The 18,923-nt window shown below is 42.6% G+C and overlaps 1 protein-coding gene across 4 annotated transcripts; it reads left to right on the top strand.

Moving 5' to 3' along the window:
- Positions 1–585: 585 nt before the first annotated feature.
- LOC133472834 (adenosine receptor A3-like) lies at positions 586–18,917 on the top strand. 4 transcript variants are annotated; one of them, XM_061764288.1, is made up of 4 exons: positions 1,554–4,104; positions 9,699–9,850; positions 13,830–14,197; positions 15,297–18,917. In XM_061764288.1, exons 3-4 carry the CDS (start codon positions 13,915–13,917, stop codon positions 16,190–16,192), a joined length of 1,179 nt encoding a protein of 392 aa, XP_061620272.1. In that variant the 5' UTR covers positions 1,554–4,104; positions 9,699–9,850; positions 13,830–13,914; the 3' UTR covers positions 16,193–18,917. The 4 variants fall into 4 exon arrangements, with proteins under 4 accessions (XP_061620262.1, XP_061620272.1, XP_061620268.1 ...); XM_061764278.1 differs by lacking the exons at positions 1,554–4,104; positions 9,699–9,850 and adding an exon at positions 586–861 and having other exon boundaries at positions 12,124–14,197; XM_061764284.1 differs by lacking the exon at positions 9,699–9,850.
- Positions 18,918–18,923: the final 6 nt, after the last annotated feature.

Raw genomic sequence — 18,923 nt, forward strand, 5'->3', positions numbered from 1 at the left:
GGTTTAGATTAAAAATATTTTGAGCCGGCTTGCTGCAGCGTCTCTCCTGTGTCTTTAGACCAAACTGTCACAGTCCTCATGTTGGCTGCCTGCAGTTAAACCACCAGCCGGTAAATTTTTAAGGCAATCAGTTTTAGAGTAATCGCTAACCATGGGGGACTTGCAGCTAAAGTAAATCTGCGCCAACAGAATGTATGTATTGAATGTGAACTTAATCTACAAAGTCAGTGATTTTTTTAAAACATACGTTCTGCAGATTTACCCATTACCAGCACAATATATGGTTTGGTCATTCAGTCCATTTTGTTTCTTTGACTCAAGGCAAAATGAACAAGTACAATGAATGTCATAGTGTAGGCACATCAGGCATCGAGCATGATTTTTTTTTTCTTTTTCCACTTTCGTAATACACACACACCCACACACGCACACAGACCCACACACATTCAGGGATATTTCACTTTGGAGATTCCATTGTACAATGCGCAAAACTGGAAGCTGTTCATGGTAAAGGAGGAGAAGGAGGAGGAGGAGGAGGCTGATGATGAAAAAGCTGCGGAGGAGGCACTTGTGAGAGTAATGCTGCTGTGAACTTGCTGCGCTGTAAGATTGTGTGTACATGAGAAGCTGAAAGGAGGAGAGGGCGTCTGCGGAGTGCATAGGGCGAGCGAGGATGAAGTGAGGAAAAAGTGAGGGAGTGCGAATGCTTCTCCGACGCCACGACGACACCTCCACTTCCTGATTCACAGAAGCAGCTTTCATTGATGTTATTGTCCACATAGTCAAGCTTCTTTTATTGGACTGTTTTTCCTTTTCAACCTGTACCCAACTGCATCTTGGTTCAGATCAGTCAAAGCGCAGGTAAGAAAAAGCCAACCCCCTTTTTTTAATTTAAAAAAAAAAATGTTTTTAGGGTTTGTCTTTTTTTTTTTTTTTCTTTTTTTTTTTTGCATTCAATGTAATGTTCAATTAATGGTAAAAATCAGGTGCAGATTTTGAAACTGTACTTTTCAACAACTTTAGCATGTTTCAAATTAAAAAAAATTCTGCTCAATGTTAAGAAGGGGGCTTTGACTCATGTTACAAGTTGTGTTGTGGAATAATGTATTCATCGATAGACAAAAGAATCAGAGACACATCTACGGTTGAAGAGAATACACTCATGACTAAATAAATTCTATGAAACTGATTTTGTTAAATTAGAGAATGATAATGAGTGAATTAATTGATTAATGATAAAAATCAGTCATTTGGTTTTATATATATATATATATATATATGCACAAAAATAATGGTACCCTTAATATTTTGTTGCCCAGCCTTTTGATCTAATCACTGCAATCAAACAATTTCTGTCATTGTCAATGAGACTTCGCACCAGTCAACTGGTATTTTGGTCCACTGGATGTGAACAACCGGCTCCAGTTGTTAAAGGTTTTAAGGGTGCCTTCTGTATATGGCATGTTGCAGCTGCTTCCACAGATACTGTATTTAACATGATATACTGTATGTAGATCAGGGCTCTTAGAATGCCACTTTAGAAGAGTCCAATGTTTTGCTGTTGGAAGACCTGTGACCTGTGACTGAGACCATGCTTTCTGACACAAGGCAAGTACATTTCTCTCCAGAATACAGTGATAGTCTTGGCAGATTCGAGACACCCATACCAGATTAACAAAGCAGCCCCAGAACATAACCAAGTATCCGTCATGTTTCACAAAGGAATAATATTGTTGGTACTCTGTAGTTAAAGAATATTAAACCCGCAATCATCACTGAAATAACTGGTGAACTGCTGGAATGCATTGAATTCCCAAGCCACAATGCTTCTACGACAATGTTCCTGTGATGATTGTGGGTTTTTCTTTCTTTAACAAAAGGGTATCAGCAATTAATATTCCCTGTGCTGTGACGAAGAAAAGAACACGGAATACTACTGTGAAGCATAGAAGACGGTATATCTATCTATCTATCTATCTATCTATCTATCTATCTATCTATCTATCTATCTATCTATCTATCTATCTATCTATCTATCTATCTATCTATCTATCTATCTATCTATCTATCTATCTATCTATCTATCTATCTATCTATCTATCTATCTATCTATCTATCTATCTATCTATCTATCTATCTATGAAATTATTATGATTTACTGTATGGCCAGAGAACGGACAGAGAACCATTCACACTCACATTCATTCTGCCATTGAGAGGGAACTGAACCAACGCTGCCTGCAGTAAAGTCAGGCAAATGTACCACTTGACGTAAACGTTTCAAGCCCATTTTGGGGGGTGAAGCAAAATAAATTCCATCACCCCTAAAATTTGAGAGATTAAATACAAATTTGAGAACCTAGAAAAGTGTAAAATCACAGTACTTTGCTGTAATGTAATATTTTGACAAAAATACAGCAAACCTCCTTTTGCATCAAAAATTGTTTGTTCCACACAATCCCTCCCCCCTCTCCCTGACTGGATTTTGCGCATTCTACCTACACTGAGCAATATGCTGTCTTCCAATGATATTGCTTAATGCCTGGCTCAAACCAGCATACTGTATGTGGCACATTTCTTAACTACAACCACTAAACTTCAACACACTATTATCATTACCGGTCCTCATTTTTGCTGCATTTAGTTGTACGTCACTGTTTATGTTGTTAGGTAGGAGTTAGCTGGCGTTTTTTTTCTAGCAAAAGGATTCAGGTCACAGTACCACTGTCCCCTCTTTGAATTGAATAGAGAGCAGTTAGTTGTTGTGTGGAAGCACGGTGATGACTGGTTCGCACATTTGCCTCACAGTTCTGAGGACCGGGGTTCAAATCCCAGCCCCGCCTGTGTGGAGTTTGCATGTTTTTCCCGTGCCTGCGTGGGTTTTCTCCGGGTACTACGGTTTCCTCCCACATCCCAAAAACATGCACGGTAGGTTGATTGAGGTTGACTCTAAATTGCCCGTATGTGTGAATGTGAGTGCCAATGGTTGTTTGTTTATATTTGCCCTGTTGTTTGATTGGCTGGCGACCAGTTCAGGGTTTACCCCACCTCTCGCCCGAAGATAGCTGGGATAGGCTTCCAGCACCCCCGCGACCCTAGTGAGGAGAAGCGGTACGGAAAATGGATGGATAGTTGTTGTGTCACGTGATAATATTAAAGCCAAGGTGCTCCTGAATAGCCTACTGACTGGAACAGGTATTTTTTTAGCCCAGTTTTGGAGGTGCAGTATAATCAAACACAGCTGGACTCCAATGAAGGTGTAGAACCATTTTAAGGAGTATCAGAAGAAATGGACAGCACCCGAGTTAAATATATGAGTCACAGGAAAGGGTCTGAATTCTTATGGCTGTGTGATATTTCAGTTTTTCTTTTTTTAATAAATCAGCAAAACTTTCAACAATTATGTTTTTAGTTTGCATGTTCTCCCCGTGCCTGCGTGGGTTTTCTCCAGGCACTCCGGTTTCCTTCCACATCCCAAAAACATGCATGAATTGGAGACTCTAAATTGCCCGTAAGTGTGAATGTGAATGTGAGTGCGAATGGTTGTTTGTTTGTATGTGCCCTGCGATTGGCTGGCAACCAGTTCAGGGTGTACCCCGCCTCCTGCCCGATGATAGCTGGGATAGGCTCCAGCACTCCCATGACCCTAGTGAGGAGAAGCGGCTCAGAAAATGGATGGATGGATGGATAGTTGTTGATTAATCGTTGCACCTCTCGATGTAGTGTATATATAGCATTATATCATACTGGTCAACCAAAAATATATGTAACATTTTGCACAGTGTGTTAATTTTCATGCAAAAAAACAATCACATAACTAAATGATTAAGTAAAGAGAATCACATTGTGAAGAGTTACGCTCCTCCCCTCAAGGTTTGACGTCAAGTCACACTACACACATGCACCCCGCACACGGACACACACACACACAGAATGGATCAATTTAAATTCCATTCACACATTTAAGTGTGCGCGTGCGTATGCGTCTGCGTGTGCGTGTGCCTGTGCATATGCATGTGTGTGTGTGAGTGATGTCAGCTGCTGGTCTCACTGCACTGGAGTTCTAGCCGGAGGGTGGACTTTTGCCTGTCATCTTCACTAAAGGTAACCATCCCCTTCATGAGTTGTTTTACCCATGACTATTCTATAGTTGAGTTTTTTTTTTATTATTGTCTTTTCAGCTTTATACAGAGTACACCGTGAAATTAATTGGTTTTACTGTATCCACAATGAGGTGCAACGCAGACATTATTTACAAGACAAATTCAATTTCAAATTCAAATAAAACATTGTTTTGTTGTGATGTGTACTCCATCCCATCCCATATACACATGGTCGAGAAAAATGAGAGTTTTGGGGTGCCGTCAAGGTGCATGGCTTTCTCTTTTATTCAACACAATTATTGCTCATCTATAGTACCGTGTTTTCACGACCATAAGGCGCACTTAAAAGTCTTAAATTTTCTCCAAAATGGACAGGGCGCCTTATAATGTGGCGCGCCTTGTGTGTGACTTTGATGAGCGCTACGCTTGACTGACTGGGAGCATTTCCTGCCGACCCACTGCTTAAATAGAGGAAAGGCGGACGTGACTGAGGACAGCATTCGGACGAAAAGGGGGAAGGGTGCGCGTAAAGGAGGACGCTAAAGACACGCCCCCAGCAGGTATATCGTGCCGGAGCGTGCATTGTGCAAACAACATCGGTTTGGCTAAGGACCCCCAAAAATGGCACCTACAAAGAGACACGCTTACGAAGCACAGTTTAAACTGCAAGCTATCAGTTACGCGGAGGAACATGGGAATCGAGCAGCCGCGAGAATATTCAAGATCAACGAATCCATGATTCGCAAGTGGAGGAAGCAGAAAAACGAGCTTCGCCAAGTCAAGAAGACGAAACTGAGTTTCCGAGGAAACAAGGCAAGGTGGCCCGAGTTGGAAGACCAACTCGAACAATGGATTAATAAGCAAAGAACAGCCTGGAGAAGCGTCTCTACAGTCACCATTCGACTGAGTGCAATAACGCTTGCAGAAGAAATGAAAATCGTACATTTTCAAGGAGGTCCGTCTTGGTGCTTTCGTTTTATGAAACGGCGCCATTTATCCATCCGGGCAAGGACTAAAAGTGGCGCAGCAATCTCTAGCGGATTACAAGGAAAAGCTGGCCATCTTCCGCTCCTACTGCAGTAAAAAGATTGCCGACAAACACATCCAGCCCAACCACATCACCAACATGGACGAGGTGCCTCTCACTTTCGCTCACTGTGAACCACACTGTAGAGAAGAAGGGGACCACCATGGTAGCGATACGCACAACGGGGCATGAGAAGTCGGCTTTTACTGTTGTGCTTGGTTGCCATGGTAATGGACAGAAACTGCCACCAATGGTGATTTTTAAGAGGAAGACGCTGCCTAAATAAAAGTTTCCAGCAGAAGTCATCGTTAAGGCCAATCAAAAGGGTTGGATGGACAAGGAGAAAATGAGAGAGTGGCTGAGTGAGGTGTCCGTAAAGAGACTGGATGTTTTTTTTCCACGCGTCGCCGTCCCTGTTGATCTGTGACTCCAGGCGCGCCCATCTCACAGCCGCTGTGAAAAACCAAGTGCAACTAAGACTGGGAGGCAACGCCGGGCGAGTTACGCCACCACATGTGAATGGATTGTGGATGCCTGGGCTCAGGTATCTGCTTTGACTGTTGTCCGAGCTTTCGCGAAAGCCGGCGTCATTGCTGAACAGCCCCCCGGCAACGAGACTGACTCTGACAATGACGAGAGGGAACCCGGCGTGTTTGTTGGAGAACTTGCCCCGCTGTTCACTTCGGATACAGAAGATGAGGACTTTGATGGATTTGTGGATGAGGATTGATCAAAATATAATGTGAGTACATTGTTAAATACTGCAATCTCGGGTCTAAATGACTACAGGCCTGTTGCCTTGACATCTGTGGTCATGAAGTCCTTTGAACGTCTCATGCTGGACCACCTCAAGAGCGTCACAGGCCCCCTGCTGGACCCTCTGCAGTTTGCTTACCGAGCAAACAGGTCTGCGGATGATGCAGTCAACATGCGACTGCACTTCATCCTAGAACACCTCGACAGTGCAGGGACCTACGCGAGGATCCTGGTCGTGGACTTCAGCTCACCATTCAACACCATCATCCCTGAACTCTTTTCATCCAAGCTTCTCCAGCTCACCGTCTCACCTGCCATCTGCCAGTGGATTTACAGCTTCCTGACGGGCAGGACACAGCAGTTGAGGCTGGGGGAGACCACCTCATCCACACGCAGCATCAGCACTGGGGCGCCCCAAGGTTGTGTCCTCTCTCCGCTGCGCTTCTCTCTCTACACGAACGACTGCACCTCAGCGCACCGGGCTGTCAAACTCCTGAAGTTTGCAGATGACACCCCTGTCATCGGCCTCATCAAGGACTGTGACGAGTCTACATATCGACAGGAAGTGGAGCGGCTGGAGCTGTGGTGCGGCCGACACAACCTGGAGCTGAACAAGACTGTAGAGATGATCGTGGACTTCAGGAGGCATCCTTCTCCACAGCTGCCCCTCACGACAGTGTGGTCAACTGTCGAGACCTTCAAGTTCCTGGGAATTACAGTCTCTCAGGACCTGAAGTGGGCGATCAACATCAACTCCGTCATCAAAGTGCCTGTTTTTTTTTGTCAATGTCTTTTTGTCTCCAAAGTGTTCTGTAAATTGACTGTCTGTTTATCGTACTAGAGCGGCTCCAACTACCGGAGATAAATTCCTTGTGTGTTTTTTGGACATACTTGGCAAATAAAGATGATTCTGATTCTGAGTCTGATTCTGAAAAAGGTCCGGCAGAGGATATACTTCCTGCGGCTTCTGAGAAAGCACGGCCTGCCACGGGAGCTGCTGAGGCAGTTCTACACAGCGGTCATCGAATCAGTCCTGTGTTCTTCCATCACAGTCTGGTTTGGTGCTGCTACAAAAAAGGACAAACTCCGACTGCAACGGACAATCAAAACTGCTGAAAGGATTTTCAGTACCACCCTACCGACCCTTGACGCTGCCAGAACTAAGACAAGATCGTGCAAAATCCTCTCGGACCCTCCACATCCCGGTCTTCCAGCTCCTTCCCTCAGGTAGGCGCTACCGATCAATGCAAACTAGAACTAGTAGACATTCCAACATCTTCTTCCCTCTTGCAATCAACTTTTTAAACACCTAACCTACAATTCCATTGCAACATGCTGGCAATTTTTTGTCTTTTTGTCTTGAGTTTGTTGTCACATTTCTGTCGGGCCAATTATATATTACTCGTGCACTCACTGTAGTAGTCTCACCACGCTGCACTATTTGCATATCTGTTGTTGATCAATACTGGCCACTCATGCCAGAGTAGCATCTGCTCTATTTGCACACTGACTGAGGAGTATCTGCAACATTTGCACAATCAACATTGTCCCAGACTATCGTACTACTCGCTTGAAGTCTCGGCGCCCTTTGCACAATGGTCATTGCGCCGGAATATTGCAATATTAGTCATTCGAACTGCTCTAAGTGCTAGAGGACAATGTATCTTTTTACATACATACTTGGCAAATAAAGATGATTCTGATTCTGTTTCAATATAGTACAACCGAACTCAGTTTTGCTCCCGCTGCCTTTTTAAAAACATTGTTTTAGCGTGCATGCATGCTACCGTATGTTTTAAGATAGCGTATGTTTTACCATGCCTGCACCCAATAATACGGTGCGCCTTATCTATGTGTTAAATACAGAAATAGACCCCGTAACTGAGACTGCGCCTTTTAATACGGTGAGCCCTATGGTCGTGAAAATACGGTGATTTAAAGAATGACATAGGATGGACTGCGACTACATTGTCTCTTCTTTCCATTGAGGAGGAGTGTTATATAATAATGTGTATTAAATTTAACACTCTCAGCACTTTTCATGCAAGCCCTGACCGTGACCAATCTTGCTGATTTAAATTAGATTATTGCTCTAGTTCATTGCAGAGGTAGGACCAAGTCATTGCTTTGCAAGTCCCAAGTAAGTCTCAACTCTTTGCCCTCAAGTCTCGAGTCAAGTCTCCAGTCGAGACATGCAAGTCGCGAGTCCTACGCCTTGAGTTTTGAGTCCTTTTGAGTCATTTTAGCAACAAAATAAAAATATGTTTTAATATATGTAATATTTATATTTAATTAATATGTACATATATTACATGCTGCATTTATATATTTATTTAAAAATCTATATTTAAAGAAATATGATAACCAAGTGCATTGAACATTTATAAGAAAACTAGGGGGCTGATCAAAGTTTTTGCACCTTCAAATCCGCTAGTCAAGGCAGAAGCTTTGTTTATTGGCCTTTCAAAACAGATCAACAGTATGTTTTCATCAAGAATGTAGTTTCATGTCGAATAGATGTCTGATGTGTGCTGATGGATCGGTAAATGGAATAGAAAAAGAAATACAAGGCTGATTGTTGAGAACACTACACTGACTAAACCAAACTGTAATGTACGGGAAGCCCAGACAGCGCACGGCCAGCCCCCCGTGTAACTATTTGCGTGATCGAGCACAAAGCTAGCTGCTAATGCTAACGAAAATATGTGATGTCAAGCCGCGCGATTCCCACAATGCAATGTGGATGTTTTTGTTGTTGTTGCAATAATTAACATCATTATTGTTACGTCAATGTTCATTGTCGTTTCTGTGTATGTTAACACTGCTTCTTGGAATGCATACCTTATTTAACTGTCACATTTATTGCTGATTTATGTTTGTACTTTTTTTTCCATGAAGCTCGTGTGTGTCTTTACGTGCCCATCAGGGTGTTAACTGTCTAAAGATAATAAGAACTAATTATAGCAAAAATAGCATGGTATGCTTTGCCCTAACAAGTAATCAGTTAGATCTACAGCTTTAAGTTGTCACTTTTCATATTTTTACATACAGCTACAGAAAGAGAAGCTATGAATTATGGTTTCTCAGTGCTTTGGTCAAAGTAGCAAGTCTTTTCAACTCCAAGTGAAGTCACGAGCAATTGCTCTTCAAGTCCAAGTTGAGTTGCAAGTCTTGTAACATATTGTCAAGTCGAGTCATCAAATTCATGACTCGAGTCTGACTCAAGTCCAAATCATATGACTCAACACCTCTGGTTCATTTTAGCATGAAGCAATGTTAAATTTATGCATGCACAGATTAAGGTTGACCTTGCATTTGTGCGCATACACCAGAATAAATCTTGTTTTTAATTAAATACAACGTGTGATAAAAGGATTCAGTCTGCTATACTCATATTTTGAGATAAATACTGTATATGTTTCTTTGACGCAGCACAATGCATTGATTTGGGTAGTAGATACAGGTACTGTATGTCAAAGTCATCAGTCAACACGTAGGGTCGCACCAGTACTTGGAAGCTTCTCGATCATCTCCATTTTGAGTGGTGTGCTCTGTTCAACGGGCTAATCTATACACTGAAAATGGTATGGTCTACTAATAGACACGCAGTATTGCTTCATCTTTTTTTTTAGTAAACCATGTGTACCGTCAAATGTGGAAAACATTTTTCTAATCACATTTCCATAATATCCACATAAATATTATAGAAATGGAAATTGATTGTAGAATGACTTTCATCAGAACTAATCTGTTTTTTCAGAGTCTGAATGTGTCCCTTCCTGTAGCCATTTGTGTCCCTTTCTGCTCTCCAGGCCAGCGGATGTCATAAATGATTGAAGGAGCTCCGCACATTGTTGTCAGCTCAGAGAGCAGAATTTCAGATGTTCTGAATGATTACTGACAGCACTTGGGTGCTTGTGCGCCATTGTTGTGCAAATGCAGAGCACATAAACAGCACAAACAGGTAATGAAATTTTTTTGTCAGTCTGTACTCTGGCTAAAAATATTCTAAAGGTGAGTAATGTAGTGACAGTACCCAATGTCCCGGCTGTCATTAATACTCAAGAACTGAATCAGAATCATCTTTATTCGCCAAGTATGTAAAAAACGGAATTTGTCTCCGGTAGTTGGAGCCGCTCTAGTACGTCAACAGACAGTCAATTGACAGAGAATACTTTTGAGCCATACAGATATTGAGAAAAAAAACAAAAAACAAGAGTCACTGGGCAATAAAAGGTTGCTAGTAATCTGGTAATGCCGGTAGAATTATTATTATTATTATTATTTTTTTCAATTGTGCAAAACGATGCAGAGTCCTCTAGCTATTAGAGCAGTTTGAAATGACTAATATAGCAATAGTCCAGTGCAATGACCATTGTGCGAAAGGCGCCAAGACTTCAAGAAATGTATGCAGTTTAAAGTGACTAGTAGTGTGATAATCTGGGACAATGTCGATTGTGCAACTGTTGCAGATGCTACTCAGGCACATAGGTAGCCAGGATTGGTCAACAACAGATATGCAAATAGTGCAGCGTGCCGAGACTACTACAGTCAGTGCACGAGTAATGTATAATTGGCCCGACAGAAATGTGACAACAAACTCAAGACAAGAAATTGGCAGCATGTTGCAATGGAATTGTAAATTAACTGTTAATGGCAAGAGGGAAGAAGCTGTTGGAATGTCTGCTAGCTTTAGTTTGCATTGTTCAGTAGCGCCTACCTGAGGGAAGGAGCTGGAAGAGGTGGTGACCAGGATATGGTGGGTCCAAGAGGATTTTGCCTGCTCTTGTCTTAGTTCTGGCAGGGTGCAAGTCCTCAAGGGTGGGTAGGGGGGTACCGACAATCTTTTCAACAGTTTTGATTGTCCGTTGCAATCGGAGTTTGTCCTTTTTTGTACCAAACCAGACTGTGATGGATGAACACAGGACTGATTCAATGACTGCTGTGTAGAACTTCCTCAACAGCTCCTGTGGCAGGCCGTGGTTCCTCAGAAGCCTAAGGAAGTACATCCTCTGGTGGGCCTTTCTGAGGATGGAGTAGATCTCCCACTTCAGGTCCTGAGAGACTGTAATTCCCAGGAACTCGAAGATCTCGATGGTTGACACAGGGCAGTTGGACAGCGGGAGGGCAGCTTTGGCAGAGGATGCCTCCTGTAGTCCACGATCATCTCTCCAGTCTTGAGCGTGTTCAGCTCCAGGTTGTGTCGTCCACACCTCAGCTCCAACCGCGACACTTCCTGTCGGTATGCAGACTCGTTACCGTCTTTGATGAGGCCGATGACTGTGGTGTCGTCTGCAAACTTCAGGAGTTTGACAGCCGGATGCGTTGAGGTGCAGTTGTTCGTGTAGAGAGAGAAGCGGAGAGAGGACACAACCTTGGGGCGCCCCGGTGCTGGTGGTGCGCATAGATGAGGTGGTGTCCCCCAGCCTCACCTGCTGTGTCCTGCCCGTCAGGAAGCTGTAAATCCACTGGCAGATGGTAGGCGAGACGCTGAGCTGGAGAAGCTTGGAGGAGAGGAGTTTGGTGATGATGGTGTTGAACGCAGAGCTGAAGTCCACAGACAGGATCCACGCGTAGGTCCCAGCGCCGTCGAGGTGTTCTAGGATGAAGTGCAGTCCCATGTTGACTGCATCATCCGCAGACCTGTTTGCTCGGTAGGCAAACTGCAGGGGGTCCAGCAGGGGGCCTGTGACATAGACAATGATAGAGACATTGATGACTGCTGACCAAAAGTGGCCAAGCGTTCTGGGACAAGTGCTGAAACACTATCAGCCCCCCAGTGGTGGTTAGAGACACTGCCTGTGGACATTGAAATCCCGTGTTTGTAACAAATAAACCTCCAGGAATATTCTAAATATATGCCTTGATGTCTGTGTCTTTATGGTCTCAGTCTTACAGGTCAGGCTGCCAGACTTTGAGAACTGTTCCTCTTGATTTGAAGCCAAACAGTATGAAATTATGTTGTATTGAACAATTAGTTGATTTGCCAAGACTAAAGTTTAGGCAATCATTCCGTATGCTTGATCTATGAGGAAGAGTACAAAATTGGGAGTGTTTTAGATTATTATATGATTTCTAAGCCCATTTTTATGGGTCAAAATTGTAGACTAAATTCAAGATGATGGGTATGGTCTTCTCCAGTTTCCCCATCTCCTAGACACACCTTCTGGGTATTTAACCCTTAACTTCTGCCTTTTCGCCCTCTTGCTTCTTGGCTCCTGTCCTTCATGCTGAAAGTTACCTTGGAGCTGTGGTGCCGCCCCTCCCCTTTTCTTTGTTCGAACACGCGATTCGGCCAGCGCAAGCCTGGGATGGAGACTTGGCTTCCCGGCCTATGTGGGTCACTGCTAGGCAATCAGAGGAGCTGCTACTAAAAGTACCAGGTACGCTTCCTCCCAAGCGTGAGCTCTCAAGTTGCCAGCGGGTCCATGAAAAGGCAGGAAGAGAAACGGTCACATTCTCCCACAGATATGTGAAGAACAACTACCCTTTTTCTTTTTCCACCTGTTTTTCTTTTTTCTTTTTGTGCATCTTCCTCTTCAACTAAACCTGACTCTAATCCTCCCAGGACAACTGAGAAAGACCATCCCCAAAGACCAACTGATCTACGGTCGTGAGTAGCGCAACAATGGTTGTCAGAGTGTACGAAATTAGTGCCTAATCATTTTGGGGAAAATACAGGCTTCACACAAGTCCCAAATTTATTCTCCCTCACTGTAATTCAACTAATTTCACGCTCACATTTTTTAATTCCCGCCACACACGATACCCTTCTTCCTTTACGTGTCTAGTTTCTTTCTATTACCATTATTAGTGTTTTCTTTTTGTAGTTAGATCCCTTTGTAGTTTCCCTGCAGTTTTCCCTGTAGATTTAATTAAATATTCCATAAAATTCCACGGCGGCACGGTGAACGACTGGTTAGAGCGTCTGCCTCACAGTTCTGAGGAGCGGGGTTCAATCCCCGGCCCCGCCAGTGTGGAGTTTGCATATTCTCCCCGTGCCTGCGTGGGTTTTCTCGCCGGTTTCCTCCCACATCCGAAAAACATGCATGGTAGGTTAATTGACACCTTTAAATTGCCCGTAGGTGTGAATGTGAGTGCGAATGGTTGTTTGTTTGTATGTGCCCTGCGATTGGCTGGCAACCAGTTCAGGGTGTACCCTGCCTCCTGCCCGATGACAGCTGGGATAGGCTCCAGCACGCCCGCGACCCTAGTGAGGAGAAGCGGTTCTGAAAATGGATGGATAAAATTCCACTTCCTGATGTGCTTGGTGCATGTGTTCGAGTTTAAAAGTTAAAACCAAGGAAGTCGAGGACTCGTATTTCATTCTTGTAGCAACCTTCAGATTATGAGTTTTTTCGTCACTTTTCCTCAAATTTACGAATATAAAAAGAGAGGTGGTAGCCCTTTACGAGACAAAGAGTTTGATTCTAATGTTAAACGTAAATGGAACTAAACTGGAAGTAACGGAGGCGTTAAATTATTTGTCCAAAATTAATTAAGTTTTTATCCAACACCAATATACGCTACAGTAACATAATGGATGTGCATCCATTGTTGTATGTACATGCACAAACAACATTGCATTTTGGTTATACTGCATTATACTCAGAGGTGTAATTTGGTTCTAGCTAAAAAAAGGCCACCACTAAACACCACTCTGAAAAATACAGTGACCAGCACAATAATAAATATATTTTTCAACAATTGTATCCATGCCAGTTAGTACTGACTATTATTTTTAGAAGTCAAAACTTAGATGGCAGAATTTTTCATATGGGTCACGAATCAGAAACTCCTCAAAAATGAATGACAAAATACAGAAAAAATATGCAACATTTTAGAATATGTAGAGGAACGGAAATTTGTGTCTCGCAAATTTGTTTTTTATAAGGATTCACATTTTTACGTCTTTTGATGATGGATTTACATTTCCCCAACAGGTTTTTCTCTGAATTCATGACGTGGTCTCCTGACTGAGCCAGCCAGATATTAACAACACAAGTGAAGACCAGACCATCCTGGGCCATGACTGCTCTGCTGAACGCAACGGATATTGTTGGGAAGTCAGCCATTCTGCTGGCGACCACAGACTCTCTCTTTAACCTGACTCCAGCTTCTCGGGCAGAACTTTTATCAGACCAGCCGGTGGCTCCATTCTGTACCGTCTGCTGCTGTGGATTTCTCAATCGTGCCTTTGCAGTTGCTCTCATGGTCAGCCTGGCTTTCGCAATAGTGGTTGGGAATGTGATCACTCTGACTGTTTTTGTGCAGACGAGACAGTCCAGAACACCGCAAGGCTATCTGAAAGGTAACTGATTCTGCCTTCACTTTTTAATTTTAAAGCAATACAGCAGGCTTTCTCAAATATTGTATGTACATGCCATACTATTAAAATTGAACTTTTCAATAGCTAGTAAATAGGACTAGTTATTTCGTCGAGCTTTAATCATCCATCCATTCTCTGTACCGCTTATCCTCCTGACGGTAGTTTTAGGGTGTGCTGGAGCTTATCTCAGCTGACTTTGGGCGAGAGGCAGGGCACGCCCTGAACTGGTCGCCAGCCAATCGCAGGGCACATATACTGACAAAACAAACAAGTATTCACACTCACATTCACACCTACGGGCAATTTACAGTCTTCAATTAATCCACCTTGCATGTTTTTGGAATGTGGGAGAAAAACTGAGTACTTTTAATAATTTTAAACATAATTATCCAACAAAACAAATTGCCGAGTGGCTAGTGACTCTGGGAAGCCACTAGCCACAGTGGCTGGTGAGCAAAAAAGTAAGTGTCAAGCCCTGCCTGGATAGATGTTTTGTAAATTAAATCAGGAATCAATCTTGTCTTTTGTAGTTTTAATATCTTTGCAAAGAGAGAGATAGAGAGAGAGAGAGTCAAGAGTGGTTACAGTTACTTCGCGTCTCTGCCCGTCTCTAAGATGCACACGGAAGAGAAAATGGGAGGGAAATGAGGACAGTAGGAAAGAAAGACTTATTCACACAGTTATGTTGTCCTTGAGACAAAAGGAAAGTTGGTGCAACCACTGAGACAGGATGAGAGAAGGCAAGACTAAGAAACAATTACTAGGTAATAATATATTTTTAAAGTAAAGACTATATTTTGTCATAACAGTGTACAGTATTACACTTCATTAACCCATCACATTAGAAAACACAACAAGCATACACAGAAGCAGTGGGCAACTTTCCAGGAGCAACTATAGAGTTAAGCATCGCTCAAGGTCTCTTTAGCCTACATGTGTGGGAAGGAATGCCAATCAGTCCCAAGCCACACATAGCCATGACTACACTTCAACACACTAGTCCACAGGTACAACATTGTCCAAGTAGTTTTTGTTTTGTTTTGTCCATTGTTCCTAACGGATGTGTGTCTCTTGTTGACAGTGTCTCTGGCTGCAGCTGACATGATGGTGGGCGTCCTTGTGGTCCCTTTTTCTGTTTACACGGAAATCTCACTGATGGTAACCTACACGCCTCCCATTTGGTATCAGGGGGGTTCTGCATCTCTGGCGTCCTCTTTAAGCGGACAGAGGAACCCGTGGCAGCCCTGCATGCTGATTGGACCTGTGTTCGCTGGGTGCACCTTTGTCTCCATCAGCACCATCTTCCTCATGACAGTGGAGCGAAGTGTGGCCATCCTTTGGCCGCTCCACAAGGACGCCTTGGTGACGCAGAGGAGAACACTTTCCCTCATCCTGCTCTCATGGGCTGCAAGCTTTCTACTGGCAGTTGCACCCCTCTTATTCAGCAGCAACTTCACTTTAGAGTACAATGAGTGTAGCCGAATGTGTAACTACGTACCAGTGTTGCTTGGCAACCGGCCACCACATGACGCCAACATCCTGCTGTTATTCCCAGTATTTGACTTTACGCTCCTTGGTGGAACATTGACAGTTAACATTGTGTCTTTCACAAGCATCAGGCAGTACTCCAGGAGACGCAAACTCCTCTCAGAGGGGAGCATGACTGATGGAGGAGGAAGAGGAGGAGGGGGAGGGCCATGCCCTCACAGACCCTCATTTTCAGACATTAAGGCCGCTAAGACAATAAGCATATTAACATTTGCTTTCACCGCATCCTTTTCTCCCATTGCAGTATTTGTGCTCGGGAATGTGGTGGGATACACCTGGTGCAACTTCTCCTTTGTTGCCTTCTGGATTCTAACAGCAAACAGCTGCTGCAATGTGATCATCTACAGTGTCAGGGACCACCGTTTTCGGAAGGGGGTGACCCTACTCTTTCAGCGTGACAACTGTCCCCCACAGGAGGAGAAAACCTGAGAGACATGCCCAGGACTGTAGCTGTTGATGAGATTTAAGTAATGTGTCGGGGGACACGTTCCCCCACACTTTTTACCCTATGTGTGTGATGTGCCCCTTTTTCCCGGAATGGAAAATTTCAAATACAGCACCAAAGGATTACACAATCTCACCAGGATTTTGAATACATTAACCGGGCTGCTTTCCAGCACAATGAGCGCATGCTTGGAATGAAGGACACTATTGAAATACTGAGTCTCAAGCTGATAAGATTGTTAGATAGACCAAGTAGATATGCTTTTCATCCCATAAGAGAAATGATATAATACTATATTTTGACACAAAAATGCTCTACTGTATTTTCCCTCAATTTAAAAGCGGTTTGCACCACAGCATCTGAAGACTGCATGGCAGAATTGTGAGGGTACAAAAATGTGGTTCCTGCACCACTCAAATAGTAACAATAAATACATACCACTTATAGCCACAATGAGATCAAGTATGATAATATCTGCCTCAAGTATCAGAAATAAAATTTCCAACTTAACCGTTTGGTACAGTTTACTCATATTGTATCATATGCATAATAATGTATCTGTATTATTTTATGATTAAATCAGACCTTCATATCTGCTCAGGCATACTTTAATACATTGTATTTTATTCTGTCATTTTAAAACTGAAATTGGATGCTTTATTACTAAGTACACCTTATACAACCTTCGACGTAGAGGATATGTTCTTCTCAACTTCAAGGGCATATTTTCTTGTCAAGTTTTAATATTCTCCACAATGGTTTTGATCAGCGTCACATTTGAACTCTGGCTATGGGCTTCAAAAAGTCACACGAGTCACAATTACGATATTTAGTGTTGTAATTCATACTAATACTGCCATTATAGCAACAAAATTACCCATAGTAAATGGATATGCTATTGTCTCGGAGAAATGCGCATCCTGAGAAATAGAAAGACTGAAACAGCTCTCAGCATGAGAGCTCCACAATGATTACCTCTGGGTTGATACTCGAAGACCAATTTGGAATCTACTTTCACATACCAATGTGAAATAGATCTTACTCAACAACCGATCCATTGCATTTTTCAGTTGGCATGTAACAACATCTGTGAACATAATGCATGAATGAAAACTTGGAAAATATACATCATCTATATTAATTGTGGTGCTGTGCAGAGTTGTGATGGAAATAATGCATGTGTTTTGGAACATTTTGTTTGCGACCTTGATGCAGTTTATCTACAGCAAAGTAATTAAACCACAGTTTCTCAGACTTATTTTCAACAAGATAAGACGGTTCATATTATATTACGCGTATAAAACGGGAGCTGTTGTGAGTCGTTCTTTCATATCTACTCTCAGACAAACACCATCCAATGAGGGCAATGGAAGCTCAATAAGAGAAGCAACAACTTGAAGAAGCTCATTGTAGATGTTAAATCTGCTCATTCACCCAATGGTAACTGGATTATATTCTTGGCACATGCACGTGAGCTCTTGAAACTGGAATTGCTCTTCATCAGCATTCCAATCCTATTCCAACCATTTTCAAAGCAGTTAAACAATATTATAAGCCTACTGCTAAGAAATCAACACATCACTCAACATTGTGTGAATGAGAGTGGGAGTTATAGGGGGATATTTAGCAGTATCAACAACAATAATAATAATAATTATTATTATTATTATCATTATTATGCAAATGTGGGAAAAGGGTCATTTTATCTTCATGGAAGATCAGCCTGAAATGTAAAGGTTCAATTTTTAATTTGTGCACTTACATACTCAAAAAGTTGGCCTTGCATATGAATGAACAGTAAAGACCCACATATTCGCAGCTCAGCATTCCAAAGTCGCATTATCACAAATCTTTGGGGAACCTGAAAATATTGTGTAGTCGCTGTTTTTGTACTCAGGTCAAAATAATAACGGCATTTCGTTGGTGCTATCTGGTGGAATCTCGGTGTTGTTGCCAGGCTTGATGAATTGATAGTTCTTCCGTTTCATTGCCGTTTGAGTTGTCCTGTTTTGTTTGTGGTCCCTGGATGCGCCTCATGCACAGTCAAAAGTGTAACCAAACGTTTGTCTCTGCTTCTCTCCCAATGCAGCTGCTTATTACCAATGTAGTATACTTTGCCGTTACAATTTGCCTGTATTCCCCAATGTTTCTTATTGTGTGTAAAAGCCAAATGGTGAGTTTAATGACTTAATACTCTAAAATGCTATTGTGGATATTTGTTTGCCAATGTGTGATGTCACGGCAGTTTGTGCTAATAATATTGATGCGCCTTACGTGAAGGTGGTTTGCTTATGTTGAATAATTTAACTACCTACTGAATACAGTAAAATACCTCTCTATCTGACGGCATCTATACACAGTTACAAGCGCCCTTTGTCGGGGAGACGGGGGCATCAATTATTCACGGACCTTTGGTACTAATACGGGGCTTTGTCCCTATCACCTGCAAATTGTGGGGCGTCAATGTATCCCAAGCAGGCCGCAGTATTCAATAAACATCAAGAAATCCATGAAACTCTGTGGATGGGTGGCTAATGAAGAACCAATACAATTGTTATTGAGTCATGAGGAAATGGTGCAGTTGAATATGTTATGATTTTTGTTGTTGTTTATGTTAAGCTATAAAGTGTGTCGTTGTGTGTGGCATGACAATAAAGGCCATTCATTGCCATCAACTGCTTTTTACTACTCAAATTCTCTCAAACACAAATACAA

This window comes from Phyllopteryx taeniolatus, chromosome 2 (assembly GCF_024500385.1).
Source record: "Phyllopteryx taeniolatus isolate TA_2022b chromosome 2, UOR_Ptae_1.2, whole genome shotgun sequence".
In the NCBI taxonomy this organism is placed as follows: Eukaryota; Metazoa; Chordata; class Actinopteri; order Syngnathiformes; family Syngnathidae; genus Phyllopteryx; species Phyllopteryx taeniolatus.